Source organism: Ylistrum balloti, unplaced genomic scaffold (genome assembly GCF_031769215.1).
Source record: "Ylistrum balloti isolate Yb309-2 unplaced genomic scaffold, AGI_CSIRO_Ybal_v1 Utg369646, whole genome shotgun sequence".
NCBI lineage: Eukaryota > Metazoa > Mollusca > Bivalvia > Pectinida > Pectinidae > Ylistrum > Ylistrum balloti.
The window spans coordinates 642,132-665,599 of record NW_026781904.1 but is presented as its reverse complement, the minus strand read 5'-3'; the positions used below and the strand labels follow the sequence as shown (position 1 = coordinate 665,599).

Genomic DNA, 23,468 nt, shown 5'->3' with positions numbered 1-23,468 from the left:
ATGTTTGGTATGGGGTGTGGACCTTCATCAAAGAGAACATCTCAGGTAAGACGTCAAAATCTGTACAAGATAGTGTAATAGGAAAGTGAAACGTGAAATATTCAACACCATGTTCATGATACCATGAACTCGCATTGGAGGGACCTCTGTCTGTCTGTCTGTCTGTCTGTTTGTTTGTCTGTCTGTCTGTTTGATCGAACAACAAGAATATGCTTCGTGTTTTATTTTTACACCTAAATGACGGCCATACTATTACATATGTCTAATAGTGAGGTAATTAACAAGGAAGTGTTCAGAAAATACACGTATAATATATAAACACTGTCAATGTATGTCGGTAACATTTACGGTTAACGCTTTCAATATGTTCCCATTCAAGAACTTTGGGTTGACTTGAGTCAGTGATTTCTGTATTAGTGTATTAGTATTAGTTTTACTTTTACTACCGTAGCAAAAAAACGTTTTTTAAAAAATAATATTATTTTTATTATCTAAAATAGCTTTAATGACGTCATTCCTATTTAGGTCTAAAGTATCAAGTATATTGAAGCTGAAACATAAATATTTGAAAATTAACATTTTATATAAATAGTTGTCATAGAAAGATAGGGTGAGGCTCTTCATGGGTTCTCTGGTTCAGTAAATTGTCTACTGATATTTATTTGTGTATTCTAAATTAATTATAATGTGTAATAAACAAACCTGTTTCAACACAAAACATAAGAAATAGATAAAATGATAAGATAAAAAACATTTTTTTTTAAATATGATAATACAATACTTCATCGACTTGTAGCTTGTGACAGATTTCACAAAAAGCAGGTAAGTGATGTTTTCATGTTCTTTAATTTGCGTTCAAAGACTATTTGTAAATAACAAATATAATTGGTAATATATCACCTTCATAAATTGAAACAAAGAATACCAATTGTGGAGATTATATCGGCAAATCAGAATAATTGAATTGTTATGATAAACGATTGACAAAAATGTCCTAAATTAGTAACATCTATTGTTATTATGCAATATCTTTTTTAATGAACACTATCTGATAGAACACCCAGTGTTATTCCACAACACGGGTGTTGTAAATGGATTGGAATTACTTCCTTCATGTAACACCATTCATTTGTATATTGGCAAGCTAACTTTAGATTCAATAATTACTAACACAGCCAGAGATTAGAAGCGAAACCCTGACCGGCTTAAACAGAGCTGTTCTAGGTAAAACAGGGGTCAGTTCTTAAACGATAAATACCTGATCTCGGATTAAACACACAGATATTAACACAGGACTCGATATATTTCACTCAAAATGGCTTGCATACGGTCCTTATGATATTATTGATTGGCTGAAAAAACTTGGTCCCTGTAGTTTTATGGTTATCGGTTAACTTCAATCCACTGTAAGATCTCGGGGCCAAACAGGGCACACTGATTACCGTGACCTCGACATCGTAGATCATGTCGATTACAAAGCCACTGACTTTTATAGGTCACTATATCCTTATCACCATACTGTTGACTATTATACCGATAGTTTAGTAATCTCAGGTCGATATTGGTATCTCAAAATTAATGTTCTTTTAATTCATCCATGTGAGATACATCTAAAGGTAACGTTTTTTATTTCGAAAAAAATATTATTATGCTTACATTTATTACATTATTATCATTATTCTGTGTTTTTTCTTCTCCGTTTTTTGTTTGTTTTTGTTTTTTTTTTAGTTCATATTTTTTAAAATTATTTTTATGTTATTTTTTATTTTCGTTTTACATAAAATCAAATTTCATAGCACAGCCTGCTATTCTATCCAAATTTGCATAGTAATCTTTTTTTATGCAATGTAATACCTAAAATGAGATAATTTTTGGGACAAAATCAGAACTCAACAACGTATACAGAGACACCCCGGACTCTTTATGTTTGAAAGTCTTATAAATCTTATGGTTTTGAAAATAAACTATGTTTCTGATGGCAAGTTTTAATTCAGTTTTTCAGTGCTTGAATTACTTGAATTCTGATATTGAGTATTGCTTAATCGCGTCAACAAACTTGGAAATACCTAGTTAATTAAATCTTTATTTGTAGAAGATTTGACCCCGACCAGGAATGACCCAGGAAGTGAATTGAAATTTAAGACAACCAGGAAGTTTATTTTTATAACACACCCAATCAATCTTAAGGAGATAAGATTCTCGAAAACAACATGTAGCCCAACCTGCCAATTAACTAAAGAAGGATATCGTAGGTTAAGCAACATTTAGATATTTCCCACATATTCACATTGTAAACGTTATGATGTATATGCATAATGATTGTATATTTTCAATGTAGTAGGTAAAATACATTTACATTGAATGCTTTGACGAAAAAACTAATTTTCATCGGATACAAAATAAAATTCTGCATTACTGCTGTATTTTGAGAAAGGTCACGAAAGGAAAATATGCATTCATACATATCAGTAGTCACAATGATTTTAATTAGTTATTCAGAGTTGTAATATTGATTTTAAGGATCAATAACTGTTTTAACCACGAACACGACTATTGTTTGCCGTATCTATGGTCAACAGATATCGTCTCACTTATTACCGAATGCTTGACTTTTTGAGATAAACCTTCCCGACGACAAGGCACTGAACTGAGCAAGTATCAGCCTGAAAATTCACACGTTAACACAGTCAAATGTATACCATCTACAGTCAATGTGTTATTTCATAACAGTGAAATAAGCCCAAATGTACAGAAACCGCTTATTTCTATCATTTATTTATTTATTTATCAAACAATACTTTTAAACATACTTGTATTGTTCGGAAGCCCACACTGGCTTGCCAAACGTTTACGATTAAAGAAAACGATGAGATGTAATTTTTGATCCAGAATAATTTATCAATATACATAAATATGAATTAATCGATATTTAGAACTACTTAGTGATATAATTTTTAACGTTTTGGTTTTAACAGTGAATGGAACGTATACTTAATTATGTATTTTCTATATTTATTGATCTTATGGACCAATATCGAAGTGAAAAAGTATTTACAACATAGAAAGTAAAGTGACACAATGTATTGCACAAATTAATGTGTGTCAAATATTGGTAGATTACTTTTAAGAAGTTGTTGGTTTTTTCAGGTTGATAATGTAAATAGAATAGAATTCCTTATAACACAACCAGAAGAAAATTATGAGTGTAAGGTTTCGATGACTTCACGGACACCTTCATCAGACTAGTGACCATCGAACAGCTGAAAAAGTTGGTCGATTCCTTACCATATTGTATTCTACGTTCGTCAGTGCTACTACGCCACACACTGGTTCTTTGCCTGATGAAGGTGATCGTGTAGTCTCCGAAAACACAAACTCTTCTATTCAACTGGTTGTGTTATAAGAACTTCAATTCTACCTTTTAGAAATTATTTTATCTTTCCTTATTGTTGTTGAATTCCTTGTACAGAGCCATCGTGTCTTGTGTTCTTTAATGTTCTGAGATAACCACTCCGAATGTGAATATATTTACTGATATTTTTCATAGCTTTGACAACAAACTATCTGAATGACAATATAAGAAAGGTAAGTTAAACTCAAAACAAGGTAACAATTGTCCTAGACTATTAGTTCTCGTGTTTGGTACGTAACATAAATGAAAACCAGTAAAGTAACAAGTAACAGTACTCATTAGGCGATGGTTTGTTTCATTTTTACAGAAAGAAAATGCAGGCAATCGACCGTCTGGTCAGCGACTTAAGGTACTAGATACTTGCAAATTCACATTATCCTCGGTGTCATAGGTTTAATGAAATCCATATCAAAGGTCATGAGTTGTATTTTACAGCGAAGCATTCTCATGTAACGATAAAATTAAAACAAGCTGGTGAATTTCGGAATGTTTAAATATTACATAGTAGCATCTCTGCTTGCTTCCTATCTTTTCTCGTCCGCTGAAAGGCCGAAAGGCTTAACAATGGACGTAAAACCAGTTAAATAAGTAAAACAAAATAGCAAAATAGCAAAACATGTGGGTAAAAATTACATAATTTCAGTGATATCACATAACTTTGATTTTGATAAATGTTGAAATGTATCTGGACTTAAAATACAACACAGACCTGGAATTGTGTTTATTTATGATATCACCTAATGAATCCACCAGTGTGTGTTGTGCACCGTCTTTAACGTGGGGTGAATTCACTGACACCCTTTGCACACGAACGACATGGTTTGTGTAAAAAACACTTATCGTATCAATGTACATTCACTTTATCATGGGACACAAATATCGATTTAACTTTAACCGGACTTAAGTTCAAAAGGGAAACATAGTTATCTAGGCAACGTGAATCTAATTAATTGATGTTTGTGATATGTCTGCTGTATAGTTGACGTGTTTGCAAATAAACATTTGAAATCTCGACTGTCGATAAAATGACAGTACATTGTATAGCGCGCTAATACATTTTAGATAAGCCCTCGTTCTCTGAATGTCTCCAAACTTCCTTCATAAGAATCTGGTTATATAACTTATTCCAAACACTTGAACACAGGAAAACATAACTTAAGATTTTTTTTTTTTTTTGTCTTTAATTTTATTATATGAATAACATACCTTAAAATAGTTCTCATAATATTACTGAAGATTAAATCAAGATTACCTAATAAGGAAGTAAATTTAGAAATCAATGTACATGTTCTATGTTTGCTATTTTAAGAGTTTTTAAAGATACCTTCAAATTTCAATTTTATAAGATTAACACAATACACTAACATGCAATCCATTTCTTTAACATGGATATTTTATGATAAAAATCTCTGAAATTTGAATAAAAATTGTAAAGATTTAAATGCCGGTGTTCCAGAGATATAACGGTTGACGACTTGTATCGGCATGAAAGGGGTATAATTTTTGACATTACGACACATATGTGTGTTGTCTGGAGGCATAAAAACTGAACCTATCAAGTCTAAAAGGTTTAATATTCCTGATGGTATTTTAACTATCGAGCTTTATCCATCCTGTAACTCAATGTGTGAGGACTGAAGTATTAAAGTAATTATATAGACCTATTTATTATAAATGAACAAAGTGGCTTCCTGATTCTTTAAAATTTGACGTCAGATCTGACGACGTTTTCTTCATTACTTACACTGAAAGCTGCACTTTAAAGCGACATATTGATTAAAAGACAATTTACAAAAAGTGAAAATTGATCAGTACATGGCTCCTTAATGAAACTGTCATATAGATTTCGAAACTCGTTCATCTCCAAAGTGAATTCCTATGTATGGCTAATAAAACAGATTCGATGTCTTTATGTTAATACCGTTGCCGAGTTACGAAATATTTCACTTGAAGAATGAATAGAAAAGAGCTAAGTACTATAATGTATAATGATATAGGAACACAGTTATGTGTGCATGTTATCACAAATTCAATGTAAATGTATGCATACAGAACTTGTAACTAATATTGGTACTATTTTCCCTCTTGTCTTCCGTAGGAATCAACTCCAAAATGTCATGTTTACATAAAGTACAATATTAATGCTAGATCAAATCAATATTTTGTTTATTTGTTTGTTTATTCATATTCGAGTACATTGAGTAGGAAACTTTGTAACATCACAACGTTCTTAAAGCGTTCATATAATTTACTTGTACCAAACATCACAAGGTACAAGTATAAACATGTAGACTTTGATATCTTTAATGTCGTTGTGTTTTTATCTCGATAAGTTCTTTTTTAGAAATTTATTGGTTACATGAAGGCCTGTACACTTACATTCAAGATGTATTGTATTATGATATTGATTGGGAAATGGTAAGTTTTGTAAAGATAACAATACGGAAGAGTACACTACAAATCAAAAACCGACTTGTTCACAGAATCTTAAATCAAACTCTAATTCGATATAAACAGAACAAATATGAACTAAAGAAAGACATACAAGGAGAAACGATACCAAGCTTTAGTTAAGGTTTTCGTATCTCGGTAGCAGATATGTAGCGAATTCGCCAGTTACAGAAATGTGTTCGTTTTGTAAGAAAACCTCTTGTAATATTCACAATTACCTCCTAAAAGACGTATTCTATAAAATATATAGAAATTAAATTTCAGCCAGACCTTTTTTATTACAATGTATTGTCTTTATAAGCTTCAGTGAACACCTGGTACATTTTTCATCACTCGTTGAATCATTGTTAAGTGAAACGGGTAAATATGTAATATCATACATATTCTTAATGTTATAAAGTTCCTCTAGTCATTACCTTTCATTAGATTATGATACAAACTTTGTTATTGAGACAAAAGAATAGACAAAAAATGCCATGTTAATGCTTTAAACCAATACGAACACTGAACACACCTTACTTCATGTTAACATATTTGTATTCACAATGGCTGCTGGTATTTGTTTTGTTCCATTCAAATTACGATTTTCTCGATTTTTTTTTCTGAGCTATACTTGATATGTTTTTCCCTTTCCGTACACATTATTAGATCACTGTCAACTGTTTTTATTTTGATTGAAATCGGTTAAACATGTGTAACAAATTAGATTGATAACATTATTTTGCAATTCTCTTCTAATTTTTATCGTAAATACCATAACCTTTTTCATTCGGGGACTTTATAAACATTTTTCTCGAACAATGAAACTAATCCATACGATGGATAAAAAGAGATTTCATTCATCCCCCTTAGTCACGGTGAACATCATGGATCGTGTCATTATAGTCGTTTAAAGGTCTCAGGTGCTACGTCACTATAAGGGCTGTCTTAGCTCTCTACCACTTTTTCACAGGTAACAATACACATTCTTTTTGACAAAACGTATCCGGAGGTGAGTTAAGCAAGCAGTGTATGTTCAGGTATGCCGATACTATGGAAGGTAGTGGCACTTGTTGAAGTGTTTTATCGGTTTAAATGCTTCTAGATTGTATCTGGCTGGGACCACTTTGCTTTTCCTCAAACAGTGTGCAGGTAGCCTTTCTCTTGTGCTTCTCTTATCTGTGTCGGAGGTGTACTAAGAGACCCGTATATATAGACCCTGGATAGTGTTTAAATGTTTGGCATGCTGCATGTCCACGATTTCCACATTGTATACCCAACGGGCGCTGTACACCCATAGCTGATTGGACTCGGTAGTTAGTGGAGTAGAATACTGGTGTTGACCACTGATTAGTTTTGGAGTTTATCAGAAACCTTTGTCGATTCCGAATAAACATTTTGATTGAGTGCCAGCTCTGGAGGAAAGGTGTTTATTGCTAAGGATACCAACACTGGAAATACGGTTTTTGTTTTCAAATATGTTAAAACACTCTTAGTTAAGGTGACTTTGTGAAATGAGTGCTGGAACATTCTTACCTTCAATTATTGATCAGTTGTCTGATTGAGGATGGTACTGTGGTAACTTGAGACATGGATGTAGGAAGAAACACCGGGATCAAGGGCAACAATAAAAAGGTGGAGTATTTGAAAGTTGTACACAAATCAATATACATAAAAATGATATCTAGCTTCATTTCAAACTCTAGTAACGACGCCAGGTTAATATTGACAATTTGTTTGATAATCTTTACTAGTTTTGATGTAAAACTTTTTTTTGTCCTTTTCGACTTCGAACAACATTGAATTTTGAATGTTGGTGGTCCTTTTGTGAGTCAGGTATTGCATATTGTAGCTTGTGGTGGTATGATGTTTTCCTGGTTTCTTTTTATTTATCTATCTTGTTTACACAAGTCAGTAGACTGCACTAACTTTCTGTATGACGTACTTACTGTAGTATTGGAAGTTCATGATTTGTTTAGTCACTCGGATGTATTTTATTTCTTTTTAAACTCTTCTATTGTGAGTCCAGATATTTTTATATGTTTTTCAAATACACCAAGACCATGATCATCATGACACTAGTGAATTCCTTTCTCATTCATCTGTGAAATAAGACCGAATAATAAATACATCCTGTAATTACATATATATGCCCGGGAGAAAAACAACGTGTACTTATATTGTACGACAATATACACTTGTAGGTAACATATTCAAGTGTATATAGGTCAAAATCATTTGTACCTTCAGTAACCACTTTCATCTTGAGTTGAGACATTTTTCATATTTGTCACTCTCACTCCCATCAAGCACGAACTATTACTTCAGTAGAGAAAGTTCAGCGCAGTCAAACACTGAGAGGATGAATAGTTCATCAGATTTGAAATGGCCTTTCATGAAAACTATTTGTCATACATAGATTTAATTTGTATTTCTATAACCCGACACAATCATTATTGTTTGGATATATCCCGTGTCGAAAGGAATTCTAATCGAGATATGTTTCAGAAATATGACACGACTCTGATATACCAGCACTGTCAACGTTTGAAAGACAGTGTTGACGCGTGAAGCCTTAGTTTGAAATTAAGACACTCCATACATTCAGCAGGAACACAATCCCAAGCTATGAATTTAAAAGCCATGACCTTCAGCTGAAGACATATCTAGCAAATCATGGTTTGTTTACACGATCCACCTTCCTGGCTTCCTGAATTGTTATCGTGTTGTCAGTTTGTTTACATATGTCATAAACACACTCTCGTTATTTCCTGTGTGTTAAACACACTTTTGTGTCCTCCGTTACATATGTGTGCTACTCTGAGTAAACTCTTAAAAGAATTTCACACTTTCCTTCGATATGATTCTTCGACAGGTAGAGTCAAATTCCGAGTTCTGAGATCACCGATATTTGCACTCCCCTGTCTCATGTCAATATTTCATTATCATTTACGGATCGGATCGATTGTTATAGTATTTATTTCCTAATAAATATTTATAAAAATAGAGCTGGATTTAAATATAAAATATTTTGTATATTTAAATCGGAAGAGTATCTTGCAAAAGGACATGGTTGATTTATACATTAGTCTAATACATTGTGTGGAGAACAACGTATCCTGACTAGGCCCTAGCCTTGATATTTAGGTCTAAATCTAGGCGGCTTTAGCTTGGCCTGTATCTGCGTCAATAGTTGGATCGGTCCTTTTGAAACTATGTTCAGGCACATGGCCTTGGTATTTGGGTTCCTTTCCATTCTACTGGCATCAGGTTCGATTCCCGTTACCCTAACAATCGGGTCAATCTTGATGACCATATTTGGGTTGGATCCTTTCACCTGACCCTGTTATAAAATTCGAACCCCTTGGCTCTGATATTAGTTTCAACACCTGGTTTAGCCCCTCTTTTCGGGTCGATCCATTTTGCAATGTGTTGTGGATCGAATTCCAAGGTAATCTATGGTCGATTGTGGTTTGCATTGTACGGTCGAGGTAACTTATCAGGTGTATTTACATTTCACTGAGCACATAACAATTACAGTAGTAACACCCATGTCAATATTTGTGTTTTAGGCCCAGTATTTTAGGTATAAATCAGTACACACGTAATCGGCTTTCTGTCCACCACAGCGACAATTCTGTAGCTATTTATCTATGTATGTAACGTATTCTGTACACCTGATCACCTGGTTTCAGACTACATATAAGTCAAAGATGAAAACTTTCGTTAACACCTGTTAAAATTTAAACGTAACACTTGTTAAGTGAAATGTATAATCTAGACATGTTATTCTCAATTGCAAAACAGGAAGACACGTTTTTAAATATGCTCACTTAAATCTATTTTACGTGTCTAAGATCAACAGTTGTGATACCACACCTTTCCCACAGATATACAATGTAGATCATAAAGCTTATGTGAAAATTCCATTAGGTAAACGTAACCTTTGATTACATATCTTAAATAATTGCTGGAGTAGAAATTTAAATGTAGTTTTATTGATTTTCTTTGTTATTTAAATGTCGTGTCACTTCGGCACAGTTTACAAAGTTCAAGTATATTACGATCCATAACACTGTCAATCATACATTGTCATGATCAAAACTACTACAGTGATTTAAACTGTGTTTTAGTAATACTCAGCAGTAGTAATTTAAGTACTATCAAATATTTTGTCACACATTGCTCGGCCATACTCTACAGATTTAGATTCTAAAAGGTCCGGATGTCTCGATAATCTTAATTTGACCTTGCAATGCAAGGAAAATCATGTCAAAATATGCTTAGTCATGCCTTCTTGAGAACAAAATATACTTTTGCAACAATAAAACAGAAACCAAATTAATATAAAGTTGACGTGACATTACTGATCTTGACCAAGATTTACATGACAGGTGTTGTTGGTGAAGTAAAAGACACTTTTTTTTTTTTACTTTTTAAGGAGTCTCCTTGTAAATCTTTCTTGTGTTCATATTTTGCCTACGTTTTATTGATTTTTTGAGTTTGGATTATGATTCAGTTGACATGTTGGCATTTTGTTGGTTGTTTTTGTAAACAACTATTTCTATCTAGAATTATCGAATTAGAATAAAAGAATATTTATTTCTATTTGATATACTCGAAAAGGGTCATTATTTGAATATTTTTACATTCATATATCCGTGAATTGTCACATATTGAGTCATAGTCTGTTTTTACTTAAATTTAGAATTGACTTATTTTACACCATGATGTTGATCTTCAAATCAGCGTAAAAATGGTGCATCGGCAATCGCATAAACTTCTTCTAGTCGCCATTTATCTTCAGATATAAATAAATCAAGCTTGTATATAGTATGATGTTCAGGTTTGTTTTCTCAAAGTCAAATATCATAAAACGTACATTGCAGCAGTAGATGAATAAGCAATACTATTTGAGAGGTCCTTTATATCTTTTTGTTTGTTATATTACATTGAGTTTCAGTTAAGATCCTTTTGGGGTTGACACTGGCCGGCAAATGACCACTTGTCGTGCTCGGGAAACATTTATCTGATAAAGGAACGGATTAGTGATGAGTGACCATGAGAGAATATCGTGGTACCACCTTGTCTGTCAGATTATCACTGATTTATCACGACAGAACAAAGCTGTGTAAATCACAATCTGACCACGTGACTAGCAAACACTCACAGTGTATCTCTATGTTTTCATGAGCACGAGTCACCCTCCACAGCAGAACAAGATGGGGGTTACGAACTCATATATATAAATCACAAGATAAAATTTCACTCTCAACAAAGTCCTGTGTTCCTATAATCTAAATCATCAGTATGTTTTTTTTTAAGATTTCACTGTTAAATATACCTATTTTTATTCTGCCTTGCTTGTTTCGTTTCACTGATTATTTCTATTTTTTACCATGCACGTATTTCACGCTTGATTAATTTCAGGTATATTTATTTCTGAGGACTTTTGTTCTTACCACCGTTGCACAATCTATTATTTTCTTTTGTTTATTGTGTTTGTTGGATAATGCGTCTAATTCATCTAATATATTTCTGATGAATTTCACACATCAGCAAAAACAACCCATCAAACATAATATTGGTTACACTAGTATTGTTTTAGTAACACGTGAAATGGAGATGTCGTTGTACAAAGGTTTGGCATCAATTTCAAAATATGTACAGAAATTTAAAGAGTAATGTTTCGTTCATTACACATGCCTTCTTGCAAATATCATGTATCTGTTGTAACGACATATAATATACTTCAATGAGCGATTCAAAATTCCCTCAAATATATCCTCCCAATCTCTAGTAAAACAGGGAATTTTATTTACATTTTACTTACAGCAAATAACATTTGTCAGATCCACATCTTACTCGCTGCCAACATTAGAGAAAGAGAATCATCGACTCTTCTTTGATTGTAAACAAGTGCCATTTTGTTTGTTTACTTGTTTGTTTGTCCTCTTTTTCTATTTTACAGAACATGATTTTGCCATTGGAAAATATTTAGGATCAATCGTTTTCGATTCTCTTTTGTGTGTCTATTTAATTGTGAATTCCTGTTGCCAGGTTGCCCCGGAGTTGGGACGGCTGTTTGCAACATATCAGTTGATTCCGTCTTTTAAACTATCAGAAAAGCATCACTGTTATGTTGATTCCCTCAATGGAGTGGATGAACTTCCGGAACCAAGGCCACCGTCTTTGCTCAAAGACGCCATCTTCGATCCAAAACAATATGTAGCCGTAGACAAAAGAGCCGTGCAGGTATAATATATGATATGACAACATCATACCTGATACATTCTTTATTATGACACTGCTCTAACTTTGAGAACGTTGTATCTTATGCATTGATCAATATTCGCATTGTTATTAAATATTGACATGATTTTAAAAAAAATTCTGCATTCTAATTAGAAATGAAAAATGTATTCCAGTATGAAATAAATCTAGACTGCCTCTCCAATTTTTGAAAATATACTTTATATATTTAAAGTATCGGTTCTGAAATCCAGATTCATTTCGTCTTAACGTCTTCTCTTTTCAATAGCGTATAATATAGAATAACTATGTTTAAAAAACCTAGACTTATTAAGATAAATTTATAGTCGTTTCTGGTTCCTGATTTCTGCAATTGTCTCTATTTGCTATTTGTTTCCACCACAGGCTCCTTCAAAACTCCTAAAACAACCATTGTCGGCGTTGGTAGAATATCTTACAGAAGGGTATGAGGACGATATGTCTAAAATGCGCGCCATTTACAGATGGGTGACTGCACAACCTATCGACCAATTGTCGATCGATAAGAAGGAACCACCTCATTCCCACACACAATTCCAGTTATGGCGTATAAAACACCGGAAAGGAAATTACGCCCAGCTCGTCAGTCTCCTCTGCAGGTAAAATTGATTTCAAGAAGTCAATTTACACTTTATACCTGGTTGTTTACTTATGTTAAACAAAACATGATACATTAACATATCATTAATTTTTGAACGCAAACAAATAGTTTGTATATATTAAGCATTAGTAACTTAGATTTGAAAACAATCAATGAGAGCGTTAAGGTTGATTTCTACTGGGTGAATAACTATGTATAGAAAATATGCTCTCATACTAAATCTTATAAAACGTTCTTACTGGTTTGTGATAATAGGAGAAATTCTATGTATTTTTTTTTATTTAGATTTGCTCAAATTCCCTGTGTGATTATACACGGGAAGTTGAAGGGTTCCACCTACGAGGTCGGAGAGCGGATGGATGATGAGCAGCATTATGGCGAGTGGAATGCCGTCCTCTTAAACGGTGATTGGCGCTTTATCAACGCCTATTGGGGCACGTGCGCTGAGGGTGGGGTCGAGGACACTAAGTGGGAAGTAGTTGACAGAGGAGGTGGGGAGGACGTCAAAGGAGATCAAATCAGCAAACAGCTTTTCTATTCCTGTGACGAGAACTACTTTCTGACAGATCCGGATCAAATGGCCAGTACCCATCTTCCACAAGATTCAATTTGGCAGTTGAAAGATAAACCTGTTTCTGAGGAGACTTTTGAGGAAAGAGCATTCCTAAAGGACAGATATTTTAATATGAAGCTTAATTTGATATCCCCACAAACGTGTGTCGTGCACGCTACGGGGGAGGTCGAGATAAAGTTTGAGTTACCTGAAGATAGTTATATGAACATGGACTTTCAGTATTTAATGTTTCGGCTGAAACGATCCTCTGGACAGTCAACTTTACACAGGTAAAATCACGAGATACTAAAAGTTACAATCATTTGCAATGCATATTGAGTGGTATTAAATCTACGAAATATAAGATGCATCATTTTGTTGACAGTAAACGTTTTAAAAAATTGTCATAAGGATCTCGGATGGAAACAATTATTTCTTGTGCTATATAAAGCTAGGCTTTGATGTTCGGTGGTTCTGTTGATGTTTACACTCCTCTCAATTGAGAATGTTGATTATTGTGATTGATCAAGGCTGGTGTTGGCGATGAAGCAAAAATCGCTTACCCTTACGAAACACCTAGTCGTATTCTTCAGGAGTTTTAAAGGCAAGATAAAGTTCAATTTATCGTCATAACTAAGCAACAATCTGCGTGTGCAGTACTGATTTCTCATTGATATTGGCCCAAATGTCCATGCTGTCACAAATTAATACATACATATTGTCCAAAGTAACAATATATCTTAAGCGTCTTTTAACGTAACGTAAATTGTTCCATTGCTCAAATCTCAACAAAGGCTCCCATGCGATATGTAACTTAAATATTTTTTCATCTTTCGTAGATACGACCGGTACGTGTTCCTTCATAGAGTCAAAAATACCGTTCTCGTCATCCGGATACGTTCCCCAGTTGCTGACACATTCCGGTTTGAACTTGTTGGCAAGGATGTAACAGTGGAAGACCCTGCCTATGATTATGATTGGTTGACAATATTTAAAATAATATTTAATAGCGAGAAAGAGAACTGTGAACCTTTCCCAGAATGCCCTGTCATTGGATGGGGACCAGGTCGAGACGCGATTGAATGTGGACTGGCTCCAATGAGTCACTTTGCTGGTGAAATCGAAGCCAAGGACACAGGAGCATTGGAAGTCAAGTTCAGTCCGGTTGATGGGAAGGACTGGAGCACAAAGACTGTAAGAGCGGAGCTAGTCAAAGGTGGAAACAACACTGAGGATTTCTCAGATCATGTCGTGCAGAGGTATGAAAATGGTGACCTCATTTTTAATGTGAACACTCCACGACAAGGAGAATATGCCTTGAAGTTGTTTTCAAAGGAAGAAGGTGAGGAAATAGACAGGAATTTTTGCAATTATCTAGTAACATCTAAGCAAATTGGTGAGAATTTTGCCTTCCCGCGTGGTTTTAATGAGAAACTTGGCCCTAAAAAGGGCGCTGTAAAAGCAGGGGTTACGGCAATATCACATCCTTCGGGATTTATACAAAATGAAGACGAGGAAATTGTTCTTGAATTCCAAAACGACAAAAACATTGATCTTTCGCTGAATTTGTCTGGTAAGATGGTGCGACCGGAAGTGGCCAAGAGGCTGATCAATCAGGAACAGGATGGCAATGTTTGTCGATTCACTGTCCGTTTCCCCCAGAATGGCAACTACGGACTGAGACTGATGGGGAACACGGGCAAAGGGTTCGAGAGTATGTTTGATTATGTAGTCAAGTACAAGAAAAACCGAACCAAACGAACACAGGTTGCTCCTGGTGCGCAAACACAGACAGGCAGCACATCAGGCACGTCCGGAAACGATCAACCAACGACAACCGGCGGATCAGGAGGATCATCCTTAGGATCTCGTGAGTAAACTACTAAGCATTTCGTCTCAAACACGAATACCCATAAATTTGTATTATCTAAGCAGTGCTTATGTCAAGGTTTCAAGTAAAAGCTGAAGACAGAAAACGCGTTTGATAGCATTGTACCACATCATTGTTCTGCAGAAACGATATATTTGTATATATACCACAGAGATTAATCAGTTTCATACCGAACATTAGCTATTCAAAGATATGATGTTAAGATGCGGTGGTAGAATGTATGATTTGATACAAACACTGCTATATTCAGTTAACCATGGAATGAGTTTCTTTTCGTGACCCACCCAAAATCCGGTTTTGTCTGACAATATAGAATAAATAATACCGCTACTCACCTGCCATTGATTGCAGAGACATTTATTACTGTTGTAAATATCATAGAGTGAAAGGGGAAAAGGAAGAGAAGATGAATAGGTTTCCAATTGAATTGTGCATTTTTCATTCGCATAGAAAAATAGACTGATATTATCAGTTATATTTTTACTGCTGAAAAATAAAGATAGATATTCAGTCCCCTCAGTAATAAGGGGATCTCGTTTGTTGAAATCGGTACCTTCACAATGATAGGTGTAGATCGGAGGTCTCTGATTTAAAGTGAAATGATTTAATTTTTTATCTTAATAGAGGCGAAAACCATCTAATTTGTGATAATTATTAACACAGACAAGAAACCATTTTTTTCCTTTTAGTTCGAAAGTTCATTCTATGAAATTACAAAGGGGTTTATTGTACATAATACCCAGATCACAATATTAGTCTATGTTAGTCAAATATACATAAATAGAACGCTAATAAAGGTATTGCTATTTGATATAGATGTGCCGAACCAACTCCGTGAACGAATCAGGAATGCCATTTATGAAGAGAACGACAAGGAACTTGAAGCTGCCTTGGAAGAACTGAAGGCGTTAGGACTGCCTACAACGAAAAATGACATAGAAATGGCTGAAAAGGAACTAGATGTATTTAGATGTCGACGGGGTAAGGATCAGTTGATGTATAATATATTTATGTTTATTCATTTATTTATATTGTTTTATTATCTTATGTCTTATATTTTTTCCTTTATTTGTGGTAAGGGGGGGGGGCGGGAGGGGGGAGTAAAGCAAAATTGCAGCTTATTTTACATTCTTTTTACATAGATTGTGACGAATTTAAATAAAATCTTTCAAAGGGAAATATTGTAAGTAAAATATTGTAATCTATCTCTTTTATTTCTTTGGTAACAGTGTATATTTATGCTTCAACATTAATGTCCCCAATTGTGGCTGATAAGACATGACCAGAGTTGTATTTCCTGGTATGTTTGAACACTCATTTCCAACTTTATCGATACATGCGGTGGTAACTTGCCGTGACTATCATTCATTAATACCGGTAAACGATCAAACATTATTGTCTAACACTAAATTAAGATTTACCATCGACAAGCTAGACAACGGATGGTTTCTGATATTAATTTCCCTTCGGTTTTTTAATGCATCTTAGCTTAAGATTTTATGAAAAGAAGGACACTATAAAAATGCGTGTTAGTCACTGAATGTAGATAGTAACTTTTCAAATTAAAACAAAAGCAGAACGCACTCGCACTACCATTGGTTCTGATTCATTCAATTACCCAGTTGATGGTTTGGAATCTAAAGCAATATTGTAATTGGGAATCAAATTAAAAGAATTGTAATTTTTAACGTCGCCTCATTTCATAATGGCGTGAAATGTATATGTTAAGATGTATATATCAAGTTTCATTAATTCACAACCTCCGCAAATCTATCCTGTTCTTTGGTATAATTTACCACGGTATCCCGTCTTTTTGGAATGCAGAATTGTGAAAAGGCACATCCTCGATACTCCAGGTGTTAAGATCACTTTCGCTCTTTACTCCCCTGGAACATGTCATAGCAAAATTGAAACCACAAGCGAAGTAACTGGATTTGTTCCAGGAGAAAACAATGAACAATCACAGACTGATACGTTCCTTTTGAAGATTGCAAAGGAGTGATACCCAACTTAAAAGTCATTACAATATACCGTTATGCAACCTCCAGATTCGTTTGATGTACATCAGAGGATCAAACTAGTCTGTTTGTCTTGTCAACAAGATGTCGCACCTGGAACCTTCAATTTTGTCATTACCGTCTGTGTTAATTTCATGATTCAAATTCAATACTAATACATAGCTCACAAGAGCTGATAACAATATAAAACAAAAAGTTTGTATATCATGAATTGTCCGTATCAATTTTAGTTCTGTTTCTATTGATCTATTTTTCAGATTTCACATTAATTGATGTTGCACATATACATATTAGCATGTAGAATATATAACAATGTGTTAACGTCATTATTCTTTAGTCTCTCACTGATGTCATTTTTATACAATTATTGGAAACACATAAACATATAATATTTAATTATTTTTTAGAACTAATTGAGGCGACGAATGAAAAAGATATGAATGTCATTCGTGAAGCTCTGAAGAAGGTACGAGAGAAGCAATTGGAGGTCCGACTTGAACGGGAGGTCCTGAATGCAAAGAGCATGCTCGAAAGGATACGGAACATCAACAAGTAATGCATTCATTTGTTTAAACCTCTTAAAAATGCAATCCTTTTTTCACAGAAAGGACTCCAACATATTTGTAGGCTGTTAGAAAAGTACAAGCTTTTGAAATAACCTCTTTAAACTAAGAGAAGATTCCTACAGCACTTATATCTTTTATTGCGTGCAAGAAGTCGTCAACTGACGGACAAATTCGTAACATATGGTTTCAAAAGATGCAGGTTGATGAAAATTATGGGGAGTTCTTTTATGTTCACCATAGTGATCCCATTGAAAAATACTTTATTTCTTTGTGTGATATGAAGCTGAACGTGTTTGATGCCCGTTAGTTTACCTGTTGTTTACCTTGTTCTCATTTAGAACGTGACATCACGTACTTGGATTGACAAAGGTTTACATGGCGGGTGAACCCATTGTTTCAATATCTAGTACATAGGCTGAAAATCATAAATAAAATTTTATAACTGGGCTAACTACAGCATGTACGTGAACATAACTATATATTTTAAACTGAGATTTTAATGGCTAAAACCATAAATTTTAAGATATCTTGTCACTTAGTTGTCAAGAATATAAAGTATATATATTTATTCTTCATAATGGGATATATATCCCAAATACAAAACCTAACACCTAAACAGTTAAACAGTTATAACAGCATTATTTACAAAGAGATAAAGGACAACGACGATACAGATATGTAACGTTTGAAAACATAAGAAATGATGTTTATATCAAGTTTTGTTAATGTTTTTCAGTAAAGATGTAAATATCTATTTGATATTATATTGAATATATAACACTCAATTGTTGTGTTCAAGTTTGTTTTTAAGCAATGTGTTATAATTTTTAAAACAAAACTTCAGTTGTTTACATGAACTGAGAGCTGACGAAAATATCAACAACGAATCTTCTATGTTAAGATATAACATTACTGTTTCCTGTTTATTGTTGTCCAAGTAGGTCAGACCGCAATTGTTCTCATTTAGAACGTGACATAACTTACTTGGATTGACCAAGGTTTACATGGCGTGTGTCGTCGGTTTTCTTGATGTTTGATTAAAATGAGCTATCATGTTATGCATTAATGCGTTTCCAATAATTCCTGTAATAACACCACCTTATTAAAAAATAATCACAATAATATATTCCTTATTGTCTTTAGTACAGTAAAGTAAAGAAGACCTTGATGTAGAATGCCAAGCCTTCAGAATTGACTAACGCTATATTCCTCATTGGCCCTAAGCTGTTTACCAATCTATTCTTTTAAATAATAAGACTTTTTCTCATTTTACTGATCTCTAAATCTCTAAATATCTTCTATACCGTTTTGTGTTGAGGTAGAAGTATATTCTTGACATTTTTTGGCATCGTTATTAAACGTTAAACCCCAGAAAAGATGGCAAGTTCAAATATTAATGACACTTTAATCTGCATATTCTGATATAGTTCTCAGCATTGTAACCTTGATGTATAATAACATAGATTTATTCCATTACATTTCTGTTTTAGAGCATCAGATTTTACCTAGAGATACAGTATCAATGGTTTAATTTGTGATATGTATGTTTTATTTTCTATCGTTTCCAGGCTTCTACATGCTGTTCTTACGCTGGATCAAAAAACCATCGGTGAAATCCGCTGCTACAATAATCCACCCCCTGCAGTTCATCGAGTTATGATGGCAACACTGCTTCTATTGGGTCATTGGGAGGAGGAAACGGAGGTTTGTCATATAAACATATGTTGGTTCTAACAACAAAATGTTTGCACACGTGTTGTATATCTTAAGATGTAAACTGTTCAAGGCCAATTTTGTAATATTTAAGCATTTGACAGCTGTCGTTTTTTCACTATTTTTATCTTTGAGAAGAATATTAACCATGCATTGAGAAGTTTTATGAAAACTATCCATTTGAGGTTTTGACCAAAAATCTATAAATGTACGGTTTCCCATTAAACTGTTTGATAATGCAGTGAAATTTACTTCCTTGAATAAGTTTTGTGTTACATGAAGCTGGAAGTGTTTGCTGTAGGTTTCGCTGTTGTATACCTTGTTCTCATTGACAACGTGCTCTTCCGGAACACCTGGTCTTATGTTTTGTGTACTTTTTCTGGAGTATCCATGTTGATATTTCTTTTGTTCACATTTTCCCTGGTTTATTAGATTAGATTTTGGATTATGATTATGTTAACATGTTGGTATTTACTTGTTGTTATTTGACAGGATTGGAAAAATGTACAAATAGCTCTGGGTAAAATGGGGAAGGAAGCTATTAAACGGAGGATACAGGAACTTAACGTAGATTCTATCCCATTGGATGTTGCCCTTGGAGCACGTGATCTCATACGAGACTTTTCATTGGACCAGGTTCGCATGGTCAGTGCAGGTGGTGCCACCTTCTACGTTTGGGTAAGTTCTTTTAATGAGGAATTCGTTTATACGAATCAAAATGAATTTTAAAGCGTACAATTTCAACAAAATAACATTAACATTAGCACTTTTATTAGCGTTTTAAATGGGGAACGTATTGCTACGTGTGTAGCAAATGGTCAACTTACATGTTTATTCTGACTTTTTTTTAACTTAAACATATTTTATTGCACATAAGTAGCAATAGAATTGGGCACAAGTTTTACAACTTATATAACGTCCTTTCCAAACATATTAATACACACACAATATATTTACAAGTTGGCAGTAGGATGTAATAACAATTAAACAATTATGAACAAGTTGAGAGAGAATGAGATAGAGAGAGAGAGAAGTGGAGTTTTATAACACATATTTTGTGTGATGAGAATACTTTGTATATATGTAGATCATGCATCTGCTACTTCTCCATTCAAGCGAAACAGGTGACACGCTGTCCACATGAATATACTCACGACTGTTAAGCTTACAAGTAGTTTACCAGGAAATGTCATTTTTTGTAACATAGATTTGGATAACCCTTTTTTCCATATTTTGTTATTTGATATACGTTACAATTTAATTCAAATTTAAAAAGTCATTAACTGGTCTGATGTGTTTTCATATAAATCATATCTTTCTTCGTACTTTCAGGTAAAAGGCCTGACAGAGGAATTGGAGAAAAGAAACGCTGAAGTGATTGATAATGTTAGGCCCAGGACGTCTAATAGACGGAGACGTGAGCGCACCATGGTTCCGGTGGATTAACCTGAAAAGACAAAAAGATTTAGCTCCCTTGCTTTAAAATGAACGATATGTGATTAAGAATTATGTCCCTTTTCGTAATAAAAGTGTTATTGTTCTTGATAAATCATGACCCCTTGATATCGATTTAGGTAAAATTAACCGCGTATACTTATTCAAATACATGAAACTTTTGATCCTTTATGGGAAAAAATACCCATCGTTGCAATATCTAGTACATAGGCTGAATTCCGAAATTTTAGCACACTGGGCTTACCACAGCAAGGACGAGAACATTACTAAATATTTTAAACTGAGATTTAATGTCTAAAACCATAAATTTTAAAATATATTATCACTTAGTTGTGAAGTGTATATATTTGTTCTTCATAATATGATATATATCCCAAATACAAACCCCAGCAGTTAGATCAATCGAGAAGAGAAATAACAGCCTAGCCACAGGATGATAAAGGACAACGCCGGTACAGATATGTAACGTTGAAAAACATAAGAAATGATAATTTTATATCAATTTTGTGAATGTTTTTCAGTAGAGAAGTAAATTACTATTCGATATAATATTGATTATTTAACACCTTTTTTTGTTGTAGTGCTAAAGTTTTTCCAAAACGAAATGTGCTATAGTTAGAAGCACTTGAGTTGTTTACATGAACTGAGAGCGGATGAAAATGTCAACAACGAACCTTCTGTTAGTTAAAAGTTTAATACACATGATGTTGAAATATAGCATTACGGTTTGCTGTGTATTGTTGCCCAAAGTAGGTCAGAATAAGTTACAATATGTATCTGCTGTAAAATTAGATGTTTGTTAGTCTCGATAAAAGTAAAGAAAGCGACATTTGAAATTTACATACTGTAAACTCAATATTTTTCGTGGGGAGTTATTTTCGTTGGCTTCATGGATGTTCCGGCTTCACGAATTCATACGTCCACAAACTGTTAAAATCAGTATAAGTAGATTTATTGAGCTATATTTTTATCTACGGAATGTATACGAAATACTGATTGTTTAAAAGAGCTCGAAAATTGAGCCCAACGAAAATATACGATTTCATAATATGTAAGAATGCGTATGACTTCATGTTATGGTACTTAAACAGATCGTCACCGAGATGTAAGGAAATGATCACATGATGAAAAATTAACTGCACTCTGATATTGCCTGTAATTCGTCTTACATATTAAGCTATCATTTTCAGGTATAGAGATTTGTGGCGAAGAAATCGCTTTTCTGACTCATAACGAAATGTCACATACAAAAGTCTTTATTGTGTTTTCTCAGGCCTATGAACGAGAGTACATCCAGAAAAAGTATAGTAAGGAATATAATTACAGTGTTCTGACCGCTTTCTTCAAAGTGTTGTGGTTCTTATCTTAAAAAAAACTGTTTGTGATATTATAAAAATATATGCTAGCATTTATAATGCACATTGATAAGAATATTGAATTTGGTGTTGAGTTTTACCCAAAATTCTGTCATTTATCAGCGGTCTTCCGTAAATGCCACATTCATTTCTCGTTACATATAGCTTGGAGATCAATGACACTGGCCATTCATGGAGTTTGCCTTAAACGATTTTATTTATTCATTGTTATATAAATTTAATCAAAAGTCTATTATGATTTATTCCTAATCAGTGTTATAAGATAAAGTAAATTTCCGATATCAATATGACACTATTTATCAGATAAATGTATGTGCAGTTATTCGATAAATCTGTTATATCTATATAACTCAGTCAAGTTTATCACCTGTATGTTAGATAAATATACAAATATTTAAATATGGGAAATTATTCTGTATTATGTTAATGAGATACCTCATACGAATAATTTTGGATCCTGAAAATCCATGAACATTCATTGTATACAGAAATTAATAAAATTAAACTTTATCTCCAACTGATCTTTCCCGGAAGTGTTATGAATCCGAGTTTTTACTGTGTCTTAAGACAGAAATAGTATTCTCAATGGCTAAGTTAAATGGACATTTGTTCGCTGTGATTGTGTTTGAAAGAAAATTTGCTGAAAATTAGAAATGATTAAAATTTAAAATGATGAAGTTGATACTTGTTTGTCTCAGTGTTCCTTTCTAGAGAAAAGAACAATAGAATGATATATGACTGCTTTCTTTGTTTACTAAATATAAAAGTTGGGCGTTGACACTCTGTTTTCACTTTTGACACAAGGTAATGTCAGCTACCAGATCTCGCGTGTATCAGTCCAACACGACAATAATGTAAAAACGCTCAGGGTGAAGATATAAATTAAAAACTACAAATAAAAAAATTGAATAGGTTATGGTATAGCCAAACGATTAGAAAAACTGCATCCTACAACTATTTTGTCTTTCATCGACTTCTTGGTGGGTGATACCTTAATTATTGAAATCTGAAATTCAACTGAGGAAAAGGTTAATAACCAGATAAGGGAGGTAACCCTCAAACTCACTAAATTCAGTGGGTTTTTTTTTAATTAAATGACTTAAAAGAATGTTGTGTACATGTCCGCATTTAGATCTCTTTTTCAAGGTCGGCTTGAGTTAAT

General features: G+C 33.7%; 1 protein-coding gene across 1 annotated transcript; it reads left to right on the top strand.

The window, feature by feature from the left end:
* On the top strand, nucleotides 1-20,921 carry LOC132555634 (uncharacterized). The gene is made up of 11 exons (XM_060219986.1): nucleotides 1-45; nucleotides 3,720-3,761; nucleotides 11,903-12,097; nucleotides 12,500-12,732; nucleotides 13,020-13,577; nucleotides 14,127-15,157; nucleotides 15,995-16,159; nucleotides 17,604-17,748; nucleotides 19,331-19,466; nucleotides 19,968-20,153; nucleotides 20,808-20,921. The coding sequence occupies exons 1-11, from the start codon at nucleotides 1-3 to the stop codon at nucleotides 20,919-20,921; spliced, it is 2,850 nt and encodes a 949-aa protein (XP_060075969.1).
* Nucleotides 20,922-23,468: the final 2,547 nt, after the last annotated feature.